Source organism: Stegastes partitus, unplaced genomic scaffold (genome assembly GCF_000690725.1).
Source record: "Stegastes partitus isolate 25-593 unplaced genomic scaffold, Stegastes_partitus-1.0.2 Scaffold245, whole genome shotgun sequence".
Classification (NCBI taxonomy): domain Eukaryota; kingdom Metazoa; phylum Chordata; class Actinopteri; family Pomacentridae; genus Stegastes; species Stegastes partitus.
In genome coordinates this window covers 472,442-486,211 of record NW_007577976.1, presented here as the reverse complement: position 1 = coordinate 486,211, position 13,770 = coordinate 472,442, and the positions used below count along the sequence as shown (strand labels likewise).

Below are 13,770 nucleotides of genomic sequence, written 5' to 3'. Positions count from 1 at the left end.
CTTGCAAACAAATACTGGAGACCATTAATTTCAAATCAAAAGTCAATTACACACCAGGGCGAAGAGGTTTAAATGAGAATTGTCCTTTCTTCAATGTTGTTCAGAGTCTAGCTGCATCATTCTGTTTTCAAGTCCGAGACTGAAGAAGGTTTTGCAGTTTGTAGAGAAATGCATTTACTAGTTTGCTGTGGAGGTGCTTGAACTGCCTGGACAGAATCGTAACCTCATTCCCATCCAACACCTTTGGGATGAACTGAAATACCAACCTTATTACACAAGGTCAGTGTACACCTCACTAATGCTCTTGGAGCAAATCCCTGCAGCCTGTCTCAATATCTAGCGGAGTAAATAAAACTCAAAAAGGGGGGACTGTTACATGTTTGTCAAACCTAAGGACTGAGATGGAAAGTAGTTACCTAATATTTTTTTAATATATAGAATTTATATTGTTTCAATTTGGGTTATAAAATATATATATATATATATATATATATATAAAGTTAAACCTGTCTCACCTAAACAGACTGTGTCACAGCATCACATAGGTCTGTAACATGCAAATAAAGTGTGATGCCTAATTTTGGTCACTTGTTACAATTTGTTTGGATTCATCAGGTGCATTCTATTAGTTTCACTGGGACACAGGGACACATTTGTTGTTGTAGATTCTAAGACTGGAAATAACATTGCTCTTCAATGTGCTGCACCAAAACTCCATCTGCCTGGTAATAATGTGGGTGTAGGAAAACACACTTCCTATTAAAATGGACACATGACAAACACATATAAATGCTTATACGACTACCATGCAACTACTCCATTCACAACCGCTGATACTGTAAAACCTGATACTCACAATTGATAAGAAATCAACTGTCAAATGTTTAAAGCTGTGCAGGATTTTTACATGTAAATGAACGTCCATTCCAGTCAAGCTCCTGCTAAACAAGTTTACACACTGCTGCTTAGGCCTATCAGCACCAAGTAAATCTCTTTGAATTTCACAGTAGATTTTGAATGTAGGTTCCATGGTGACATTCTTCAATGTGCTTTACGTTAACCAACAGTGTGATTCACAGTGATTGATTTGCCAGCGCTAAAGAGGGAAGCAACTACAGTGATGGGGATGGAGCAGGCTGCTGCAAGTGACTAAAGGTGTATCTACAAAATACTGACTTGAAGGGAAGGAATACTTATACAGTCACTTATTTTGCATTTTATATTTTTAATTAATTGACATTGTATAAATACATTTTCACTTTGACATGAAGTTGTCTTTTTTAGTGAAATCTTGTCCATAAAAACCTAATTAAATTAACAGTGATTTATGTTAAAACGCAATTAAAGGAGACAGCTTCCAAGCTAGGTAAATACTTTCTAAAGACGATGGTTTACATGACAAAGTATTGAGTGTTTTTGTTAAGGAAATGACAAGTTTAAATGAGTCTGACCCCAATGCTCACACTGGGGCGGTACAGAAACTCATAAAAGCCCATAAAAAACTCATATCTTATTGATAAATCACTGTAGCCCAAAAGTACATTTTTTGGTCACTTACTTTTATCACTTGGTATGATTGCCATGCAGGAGTTCAACTTGAGGATTCACATAAAACAAGCTTTATTAAAAAATAATACCCGTAATAAATAAAAATAATATTTTTGACTTTTAAAGAGAAGTGATGAATTATGATATTTTTTTTTGTTGTTGTTGTTATTGTTGTTCTTCAAAAAACCCTTGGTAAGTGTTTATGAAATTTGACCAGATGAAGGCTGCAAATATGGAATTTAAATTAGCTGAATTCAGCCATGTTCTCCCACTATGGCCTGGAGTTAGAATGATGGAGCTCAATCACTGAGTCCTACGACAGTCATGACACACACAAGGTCACCAAGTATTCCGTGTGAATCTATGTTTACAAGAGGGAGGATAAAAAGTTTACAGTGGAATAACAGCTTTCAGATTTGTGATGTGAAAATGCCTGTCCGGCTCCTCAGCACAAGAGAGGAGAGTGTGGGGGTTTGAGTTGTGGGTGGATTAACCGATATCCATCCACATTAGCCTCAGTATAACGTGGTGTGTGGAGCCTGCAGGCTTGAGCCACGGCAGATTGGCGGTTGGATCTGAATGAGGGTTGAAGGCCGAGGCTCTGGGGAGGGTGCAAAAGCTCATACCACCATGCTTAACAAGCAGTGCCAACTCCTTCCTCATGCTCTTGGCTCCTACAGTGAACTCTTTGATTTTTCAATTCATTATTTTCTCTGCATGCAGCCTCCCATTGGAAAGGCTCGATCAACTCCACAGCTACAGTGCTGGACTTAATCAGAGCGTCTGTGGAGGAGGAAATCCAGAGAGGTCCAGGAACCCACTAACACTGAGTTATGAGGTCGTCAACAGCAACCTCCGCCTCCTGATCCCTCCACGCAAAGTATATGCTTAACTTTCACTCACAAGCTGCTCTGTTTTTTTTTATTCTTCTCTGCTTTGTGCAGTCTTTCATTCGCTGCTAGAAATCAGTCAAGTACACTGATTAAACAATCAAATTATTAAGATCTGCATCCACAGTTGTGTTCAGCGTCCCTTTAAACCCCCCAGTGTGCCGTTAATTCAATTTTTACAACTTTTAATGAGATACAAAATGCTCCTATTGTGTAAAAACTACAATTCCCTGTGGCAGTGCTATGTAGCTGAAAACAAATTAGTGCCATGATTGTAGCTCTTAAAGTTTTTAGAACAAGCAGGTTTGATAGGGTTATAAAATGATATTTCTGTTATTTAAATCACATACTTTATAAAGCCGAACTAGTGATTACACTACTTCTAGATGATATATGTTGATAAAATGAAAATATGACAGCTTATTTGGGATGTATAATGTTTTATTAAATAAAGTGGGTGCAGGCTTTACAGTAGTAGGGAGGGCCTGAAAGTCCAATACTGACTCCATATTTGAAACATATTGTTCAGCCGAACTGTCAGTTACTTACTAACTAAATCATCTGTGGTGAGAAAAAGTTAATATGTGGGTTTGATTAAAATATTATAGTCACAGCATTTCAGTACAGCTGCTGCAGGACGAGTCAGATTGACAGAGACAAGGAAAAAAAAAAAAAACAACTTTGTGTTTTCCTGTCGAACTGGATCGGGAGTCTTCCTGTGTCAGTGCTGCTGATCAATGCTGTAAATAGATGATAACGACCTACTGGACCTGCTAGGAGACAGAGTAGGGTTCCATTGCCCCATACAAATGGGCTCATAACTGATAATGTCCATTCAATCGAGTGATAACGACTGAATGCAGTTGCGTACGATGATGTCAGTGACACTGATTTGATATAAACACTGAAAACAAAACGAAGCATCCAGTAGACCTGATGCCTTTATGTTGATAAATGAATAATATGAGTTTGTATGCCTTTATGAACGGTATTTTTTATATGAATGCATAAAAAGAAAGAGCTTGTCGACCCAAACTGGATGGTAAAATCACTGGGTGGATTCAGAGAAGCAGGACAAAATATGTTCAAGCTGAAGTCCAATGAACGAAAAGGTTAAAAATGTACAAATATATCAGCTGTGGAAGGATGGTAGCACTTTTTGTATGTTATTCCAAAACACCAGAACAGGCTCCTCCTCTACGTTCTCATGTCGTCAGTTACCAATGTTCAGGGAGGTCTATAACATTCAATGAGAGCACCCTGGAAGTCAATTAATGATGAGAGGGGGATAGCCGACGAGTGAATATGAGACAGATGAAAGGGACACAAGCGGTGATTTGTGTCGTTTTTCGCCAGGATGTCCCTGGTCCAATCACAGATGTATTGGAATGAGTCCCAGGACACATGGAAGTTCTGCACAAAATGTCTGCTACAGTTGTGTCCCACCAGTAGCACCACAGTGGTGGAAAACAGTACTTTTTTTTTTTTTTTTTTAACTTCCGTGTACTGCAGTATTTACGCTTAGAAATGAGATCTTCTCATGAAAAACAGAGCACACCTACATGCGCCGTTTATTCCACTCATAGAAAAGTCCGCATGAGGAAAACAATCACACAACATATTAATGTCACACACCAGTCTAAACACACCACAGCCACCAACAGCAGCTACCACAGCCTGCTATGTGGGGCATTCAGGGGAACATCGTAAATTGTAGAGTCTCCTGATTAGAAAATGCTCAGCAAGTCATATCTTTTTCCTGTGACAAGGTGGGAAGTGCGAACAAATTAGAAAGTTGGTCGCACCGGTAAAAAAATTAGTCTGAAGCCCTGTGTGGATTTCCATGTGGTGCAAACATTGTTCAGTAAACGGCTGTGTATGCAGTGAGGTATGGCGTGGCTCTAACTTGGCTCCTTGCCAATGGAAAAGCAAACAGGTGGTGCAAGAATTGAACCAACTAAGCACTGGCACTAGCACCAGCAATGAACTAGCACCTGGTTCTTGAGAAAAGGGGTATCGGTGGTCACGGTCACCCTGCCCCCAGCCCCTGACGTATTTGGTGCTTAGCTCTGGCCCAGCAAAGAGTGCAGCAAGCAGTGCTTGCTAAGCACTAGTTTTGAGAGCCTGGAGCCGGTGCTTAGGTGGTGGAAACACAAAGAACTGGTGCAAAGTAAGGCACTGGCTCCGAATTAGCATTGGAACCGGTTTGGTGGAAAAGGGGTATATGTGACGCAGAGGGAGCCTGACCAAGCCTCCATATATGACGAGTACGGAGTGAGAACCTGTTGAGCAAACTTAACATTTGTCTGAGTAGATTTTAGAACCAGTGTTCCTTGTTGTTCATTCCAGGTGGCAAAGTGGAAACTGCAGTGCCATGTGGATGGATAATGTTTCAGTTAAGTACTTTAGACAATGAAGTCTCCTGTCGAATTTTACATTTGTTCTAAACAACAGATGATTCAGCAGTGTGTAGGGGTTAAACTAGACCAGGGCTATCAGGGATCAGCACATTCACTCTGTAATCTTGGGACACACAACTTCACCACGTTCCTCTTTAGGAGTGTATAATATTTTAATATTGTAATACTTTATTTAAACAATAAATAACATATGTTTTCACCCATACCACTAGGTCTTATAATGCTAGATTAATAACAGCTGTAGAATGTATAAAATGTAGCCACTTGGGAATATTGATTATTTCACTGGTTTTCCTTTCCTTGTTGTCAGTAGTTTTCCCAAAAGCTGTCTTGCAGACCCACCGTCTCTGTTGTCAGTCATACGGTGCAGATGGCATGTATAGATGGATGAATGACTCGATATAACAATGGATGGTAAAAAGTCGGAGACACACTGGGATCTTATTTTGTTAAATAATTGAGATTAAGTCGGTCTAATATTTCACATAAGCAATCTGTTATGTTTCCATGAAATTGCTAGAGTGCTATTTGTGTCCACACTTCCGCAGCCATTGCCTTTGAAAACAGGATATTAGGGAGGGTTTCCAACAAGTCCATTTAACTCTGATTGGTCAGTTCCACAGGCCTCATGGGGACCATAGACTGTAGAAGGACCCCCACCATGTCGGATGAGCTCTGTTTTTGTTATCATACATAGGATTTCTGTAATGCAGTCATCCTCAGCTTTCTTTTTTCAGATGCAAGCTTAGGAGATCACCAAACACTTTTTCTTTCCTCAGGTGGTTCACGTCATCCCTCCTTGACCCCATTCTGAACCTAACAGTAAATTAAAGAGAAATGTATCAACCTTTACCCTATGTTTTTGTGTGCATCATTATACAACTAACCTTTTGTTAGAACTTTATGCTTTCTGAGATGAAGAATGTTTTTTTCCTCCACTTCTTCAACAGTACTAAACTTCAACTGAATGTGTTTGTGACAAAACACAGATTTTTCTGTCATTATTCATTTACCAGTTACCCCAAAATGCATTTTTTTTCATCATCTCTACCGCCTCTGAATCTGTCAGCTCTTTGAGAGATTGAGAGTGTATTTTGTTTTCTTTTGACCAGCCAGCTGGACGAGACAAGGGTCTGGAGAAGGTGGGGGTCATGTAAACAGTCAGAAGAGTGCCCCTCTCTATGGTCTCTTTGCACGTAGAAGAGCGCTTAGTCTCCAGAAACCACTCAGTGAAAGCATAACAATGGTCCTCAGAGATCTCTAAATATAACATGCTCACTTTCCTGGGCTGTAAATAGGAAGATGGATGTAGTGAGCTAAAGTTAATTATACTGTTAAAGTAAAAAAAATTGCCTGATTATTAGCTTGCGAAAAAATGAAAAATCACATCCTTATTTCAAGGATCAATGCCCTGTTTTAGAAGCAAATGTTAACATGGTCTTAAGACAGCATGACTAACAACATCAAGGAAAGAAACAGAATAAACACAAGGAGGAGGATAAGAAGAAGAGCCCCATAACTGTTGGTAGCATCATTAGTTCCTCCTCTGCACTGCAGTGTGTATTTCTGGTTCAAATTCTGGTGTTCACAAGTCATTTACAACCATGTTTAAGCAATTCAGCTGATTGGAAACCACCAATGTTGTCAGTTTAGTTTCAGTAGTCCCAGGTTCTAACTTGACTTGACTTGAGACCTGTATTGATATTGTCTTACTAAAGTTCACGAGAGGAAATACTTTGTACAACTCAAAAATAATAACATAATTGAAATGTGATACAATTTGAATCATTTGAACATTAAGTGATGCTTCACATAGGGTGTGCTCACTCTTGTGATATATTGTATATCTCTTATGCCCTCACACAGATCTGGCCCCTATGTCACAACTAAGCTGTGATGAAAGGGATTTACCTTGGTTATTAGCAAACAGCTGGGAGACATTGGCACATGAGATGCTGATCACCTGTCCCACCTCAGCACGGTACCAGCACCGGATGTTGTCCCAAAGTGTTGGGCAGCCTGAAACAGGAAGACAACATTTATCACACATTAGCCACACTCACAGTTGGACTGATGAGATCGCAATAAAGGTTGCAGAAACTCTGTCTCTGCACAGCTTAAAAGCATCTTCAAGGAACACAACAAAGACCAAAATCACAATCAAGAATTGAGATTCTCATTGTCAAAGTTGACTCTTTGATACAGTACTGTAAGGTCTAGCCTTACCATGTGAAGTGCTCTGAGATGAGTTATGCTGTGAAGTGGAACTATATAAATAAAATGAACTCAGTTGAATGGAGTTGAAACTGAAATTATGATTGTAAAGCAGTCAAATCAAGAATTACTAAGAGCTGAAGTAAATAGAAGTGATTGGAAAATTAAAAAAAAAAAAAAAAAGAATACTAGAAGAGGAATTGGAGAGCACATCTGCCACCAAGGCCAATTTTTTTTCTTACACCTTTAAAGAAAGTGATTTGAATCTGCCTCAAAATTGAATGGGATGTTCACTTGGCCTCTCCACCAAGTTTTATGATCATCAGCTTGACAACAACTGTTGGCAAAATTAAAAACAAATAGACAAAGAAAAGACACTGTCATACCTCTGTCCAGGCTCTTGCTGGGGCTCTTGCCTTAATGGAGGAACATTTTGAAACTATAACTGGTACAACCCACTATAACAGTAGCACGAAAGCAAAAGCTAACATTATAAGATAATTTGGGTTTACTTGAACCAGGCATATTAATGTGTTTGTGGTGGTTCTGAGCGTGATGTTGATTCTACCTATAGTCAGTAAAACATGTCACAACAGGGGAACAGAATATTTGCAGCTGAACAGCTTAATAGTTGGTTTGCTACAACCTCTTAAGCCACAAGTTAGCTACAAACTCTCACACATAAATGGGCCAGCATCTGTGCACAGATGATCCAAAATGCTGCGGCCAGAGTTTTAACAGAAACTAGTGTGAAAGGTCATATTTCTAACATATTAACTTCTCTTCATTGGATACCTGTAAAATCTAGAATAGAATTTAAAAATCATTTTCCTACCATAAAATCTATTGTGTCTTTAAAGACCATATTTCTCAACAGAGCCCTTCTTACTCAGACTGCAGGTTTATTTGTGTCCATTGAGTTTCAAAAACTAGAACAGAAGCAGAGCCTTCAGCTATCAGTCTCCTTGGACACAGATTCCCACATTGGGGGCACAACAGCACAGCACAATATGAAAATGTGAATGTTTTTATAATGAGTGTTCTGTGGTGATATGTGTGCTAATGTTTGAAAAGTATGGCTGAAATAAATACATGAGATTTACATGGTATGTATGCATACAGCACATCCGCAGTCATCTACAACCAGGACACATGCCTGCATATACATCATTACATATCATACAGATTGAGCCAAGCATATACAGCTGGGATATAAAGCTAATGTATATTTCAGTATGTGGAATCAAAATGTGGAATTCTTTACAGAACGCCTTAAAATACAATTTAAACATTAATAAAATATTAAATATTAACATTAATATTAAAAAAAAAAAAAAAAAGCTGCTGACTGAATCTGTTCGTCCCTCATATGTTGGCTGGTTGCTAAAAGTACTGGCAGATAATCTGAGTGGAGCTGAAGTAATCAGTACATCAACCACTTAGGGACTGACAGAAAATCAGCTGCTTTTTTGATCATTGATATTATTTCTCAAGTAAAAATGAGAAAATAACGTGGTTTCAGCTACTCAATTTGTTTTGAATTGTCAATCTGTTTGATTGTTACTCACACAAACTGCTTCACCGTGAGCTTTGAGATGACAGTTTTTTCAATATTTTTTGCACTTTATGGAACAAAACATAATCAATTAATTAGTAATCAAAAGGGAGTCTGCTTTTTGATGAGAAAATATGATAGTAGAGGGTTTTTTTCTTCTTCTTCCTTGTTTGTTGATGAAAAATTGTCACCTAACCTAATATTTCTTTCACTGACTGTATATGAAGTTGGAGGAACCCATAGGTTTCCTGAACTCATTGTGGTGGCTCCAGACATCATCATCTTTGCAGTGCCGGATTCCTCCTAAATACTGGCTAAAGCATAAATGAGCAAATAGGTGGAATGTGAATGAAGGTCAAGTGGGCCAGTCCGCGTCCCGGTGAGGACACCTGGGATCTTTCTGCCTGGAGTTTGCATGCGTGTGGGTTCTCTCTGGGTTCTCCAGCTTTCTCTCACACGGTCCAAAAACATGTTGAGGTTAATTGGTGATTCTAAATTGTCCGTGGGTGTGAATGTGAGTGTGCTTGGTTGTCTCTTAAGTGTAGCCCTGTGATAGACTGGTGACCTGTCCAGGGTGTCCCCTGCCTTCACCTTAAGTCAGCTGGGATCATCTCCAGCCCCCCCGCAACCCTAGTGAGGATTAAGCGGTGTATAGATAATGAATGGATGGAGTTACTTAACAATTATCTAAAGTGTGTTTGTCTCAAAGATTAGGAGACGAAATCAGCTACAGAGGCCAAATTCATTTTTGTATCAGGCTGAAAACATGTTTATTTTTGCTACAAAGCTGGACATTTTAACACTGGAGTTTATGGGGATTGACTCGTGTTTGAAGACAGCCTCAAGTGGAGAAGAAACTGCAGTTCTTGGCACTTTAATGTTGGCTTTATTTTTCACCCCAGGAGGTTGCTGTTTGCCAAATTATCTCAGATATCGACCAAAAGCTATCCTGTTTCAATTTGTCTAGCAATTTGTTTCAGAAATTCAACCAAAGTTTGTAATTCAAAACAAAAAAGAGAAGGAAGGAGGTTGAACAGGAACCATCAAAAATATTCTGATGATTGTCATCTAAAAAATTAGTCAAGATTAACTTCCAGAATTAGCCAAATTTTCACCCGTTTTAGAAGAATAACAATTTCAGACGGACTTGATAAGAATATTTTGTCTGAGCCAATCATGTTTAAGACAGAAAGATTAACATTTGTCCTCCTCTTTTTTTATGCAGCGTACTTAAAATTCTTTAGCGACTGACTTGCTTGACCTCGAGCACTACTTAATCTTAGATACCAACTCACGAATCATTTTGGCAGTACAGAAAGTCAGTCTTCTGATGTCATTTTTCAAGGGGTTTCCCTCAGTCTGGCAAAGTAAAGGGGCGTTTGATTAGGTGACGTCCTCAGCTGTCCTCCCTGCCCACGCTTTGTCTCCACTGTTCCCCTCATATGGCTGACGAGCTCTCCCTGCTGCCTCCAAATGAGGTGTGGACGGGGGATAAGAGTGAGCAGTAATGAGGACCCTGTCTCTCTCCGCCACCACAGCGCCTCGTACATCAAAGCTCCTCGGCCCTATGTCAATTAAAACAGCAGCGTGGAGAGACACACCACCAGTCATTCATAATAAAACACAGCTTTTGGCTACTGCTGGAGGTTCTCCTGCCAAAGCTGTGATGAGGAAAACATATCACTGGATAAATGTGGCTTTGAACTCTCCTTTAATTTAGTGTTTTCTTTGCATCATGGCTGTTGTTTGTACCCTCAAAACAAGATGACATTTTCATTTTCATCTGTTGATTGAAGATGTTACATGATTAGGTTTTATTGCTAATACCCTAAAGGCCCCTCAGATAATAAAAAGTAATTGCAGAGTGGTGGTATAAATGAATACAATGCTTTTGTTTGAATCAGTGTGTGAGGAAGGGGTTCCATAGGTAGCAATGAAGTTCCTTGCTAATTAGAAGCAAAGTTTGTGACATTCTGGCAGGATGATGCAATGGATGAATGGACTAGTGCTTCTCATCAGGTATTAATGGTTGCACTCCTTGTCTTGTAAACAGAGATGTACTCAGTACAAGGCTATGCTTTTTCAGGCTTTCAGTAAATCCCTACACCAGAGCAAAATTATCCTGGTAGGATCAATGGTCCGTGTGACAGACTGTCATGTAATGAGCATCATTATGTGTACACATGCGCATGAATGTGTCATTGCAGCACATCTTCACACATTTTAACTGAACAGACCCTATAGCAACAATGCAAACAAAGGAAACATGAAACAAATTGAAATAAAAGAATTCTCTTTGGAATCCTCTGTTGATTTTTTTTTTACATTTTATCTTTCTAAGGTACCCTTTATTACATTTTATCAGCACTTCTGTAGTTTGTTAGACCATTTGGAAGACATCAGAAGTTGTCATCAGGATTGAGAGGCTGACATGAAGGGGGGAGGGAAGGCTAGGTGTGGGGTGGCCACGGATTTCAACAGTGAAGCCTGCTGGAGGGCTATGCATATACTTATAGAACAGTAATTACCATTTTACTGACAACTATTTTGCAGAAACATTTCTCTACAGCTGCTGATCTCACAAATACAGCAACACAGCACAAATAATGCCAAAAACTGACCCCCAAGTTCCATAGCTCAAAACTGTTATGTAACCGAGAGGTTTAGGGTGCTCTTCCAAATTTAGGGATTTGTAATTATATTTGAGTTTTTGAACACATATATTTTGAAGGTTATACTAATATAGGAAAACAATGAGGAATTGTAAAATAGTTTGGGCCTCCAATAAATATAAACATATTTTCTATAAAGGTGCTCCAAATCCCGAAGATGACTTTGTGACAACACAAATACGAGAGAGCAACAAGAGATGCACATCATTGTCTGTTAAATGCCTGAAGCACAGCTACCATCTAATTTGGCTTATTGGATTATCTTTCTTGCCAAGAGGTGTGGAAGGTAAACAAAGTCAAACCTGGCTGTGCAGTTTTGAGGCATCTTTGTCTCACATGAATTACTGCTGTATTTAAGAATTCACCTCGCTGGCATTTATGTGACCTATAAAAAAAAAAAAATCAGGCACAAGATATGACAGGAGTTTTGTCTTTCCTGAGGACAGGTGTGATGAGGGAAGGAGAATTAGATTGATCAATCCTCAGTCTAAACTTACAGTCCTTCCTGTCTTTCCTCTTCTCCAGCTCCAAAGTCTCAGTAGGACCTTTATTCCTCTTCTAGCTACAACTTTACCTCATGCATTTCACTTTACAGTGTTTTAATGGTTTAATAGCGCACATGTACGTTGCTCTTGCTGCCATATTGCAACATATTACAGAAGAAAAAGCTCCATCGATTCGGGATGTATAACGCCATATCTGCCCTTTATTGCCATTAGGAAGAAGCAGAGGTGGACAAAGAAACAGAGGCAAGAAAGATGGGACAGACAAAGTGCTCTGGCAGACATTAAGGACGTCACTTGTATGGTTTATCAGACAGATTATGGAAACATGAAGTTTTGTTTTATGTTCTGTTTAGACTGACCACACATCTCTACTCCTGTAACACTTATCTAATCTCCCTCTTGTTCCACAAACCCAGACTATACAATCTCCCACTGCACCTGATACTGGCACTAAACTGACAACAAAACTTGATCCAAATAAAATGAAGCAGGTAAAGACAATGGCCACATTTTGGAAAACATTTCCTAAGAAATTATCTGCAGTAAAAATTACAATGTCGCTCTGAGAGGTGAAGTGGTACGTGTACTGTCGTGATTTCAAACGCTAACTATGTGGGGGCCACTGGTCAAGTTGTTCTTTCCTCCATGGTCTACTTGAACTTAAATTGATCAAAATCTGTCGTTCTTTCGTAAATATCTAAAATCATATTTGATGCATGAGAACATCAATCTTTTCCTGCCAAACTGAACAGCTAGCAGGCAGCAGTATAAAGAGTGCATCCACGATAGGACCGGGCAGGGGTGGCACAAGCCATCTCACCAATTTCGATGAAACTTGGCCAGTTTGACAGGGTCCATCCAAAACTACTTCAGTCTAAGTTCAAGGAAATTTGGTCAAACCCAGGGGGAGTTGGTCACCCTTGTTTTTTTGTTTGTTTGTTTGTTTGTTTTGTTTTGTTTTTTAAAAAAAATGACCAAAAATCACCTAAAAAATTGGTCAAAAGTATAAAGCCCTACTATTTTAAGAATTCAACCAAATATTTTCATATTTCCAGTGAATGTTATCCTACTCAAAGACAATTTATTGTCAACGTTTCGTTCTCTTACAACTAGTTCCTAGCACACAAATCATATCAGCCAAGAGCGCACCTCTCACCCAAGAGTGAAAATCTTTAAAATACCCATAGTTTAGGCCAGAATACCTCCAATGCCGAAGCTGCAAACACATCTTCCACCACAGGTTACCCGCTTCAGTTTTTTTCACTACAGTTGCTACATCACATGCACTCGTACAGCAAAAGAGAACTGCAACAAGTTTTTTAACAAGAGACCTTTTCACTTCTGCATCATATACCTCTAACTGATTGGCACAAGTGAGGAGCACTTTGAATTTTTCATCCATGCACGTGCACACGTTTTGGCAATCAATAGTCTGTTTATAGAAATCCTGTGAATCCGAAGTGAGATTTGTCAATGTGTGAAAGAAGTTGTCAGTGCGAACCGGAATCTGCAAAAGTTGTCTCACAATTTGTCTGTTTGTAATCAGGTTTTCAAATTTGTAAAAAATCTGCTCATTTGTATTAAAATTCGGACACGTAATAAGAGTTGTCAATGCGTACAAAGAGGTGTCGATGCGTACAGAGGTAGTCGTAGTTGAAAAGTCTACGTATTAGAGTCGAGCGGCTTCACCACTGGCTGTCTTTTCACATGACTTTTTCTACACTTCTATTGTGAGAGAATCTGAAACTGAAAAGTATCTGAAATTCAGGGTTTCTGTGTCCTGAGCTCAAGCTCACAAGATTGTTCATTGTGGCTGCTACTGCTCTGCTCCCTGTACCTCAGTAGTTACGTTGCCTATAGGCTATATCAGTGGCTTCCAGCATATAACGGTCAGATCTCAGACTGGACTATTGGAGATCTTTATTAGAATCAAGTTTTTGCCTGGGATCTTTCTGTGTGGAGTTT

General features: G+C 39.2%; 1 protein-coding gene across 1 annotated transcript in view; it reads right to left on the bottom strand.

Moving 5' to 3' along the window:
* The window catches only part of ghrhrb (growth hormone releasing hormone receptor b), a 53,619-nt gene that overhangs the window by 11,406 nt on the left and 28,443 nt on the right, over positions 1-13,770 (bottom strand). The window contains exon 5 of the mRNA XM_008281800.1: positions 6,770-6,877. Coding sequence (XP_008280022.1) covers positions 6,770-6,877 — 108 coding nt within the window. The remainder of the gene's footprint in view (positions 1-6,769; positions 6,878-13,770) is intronic.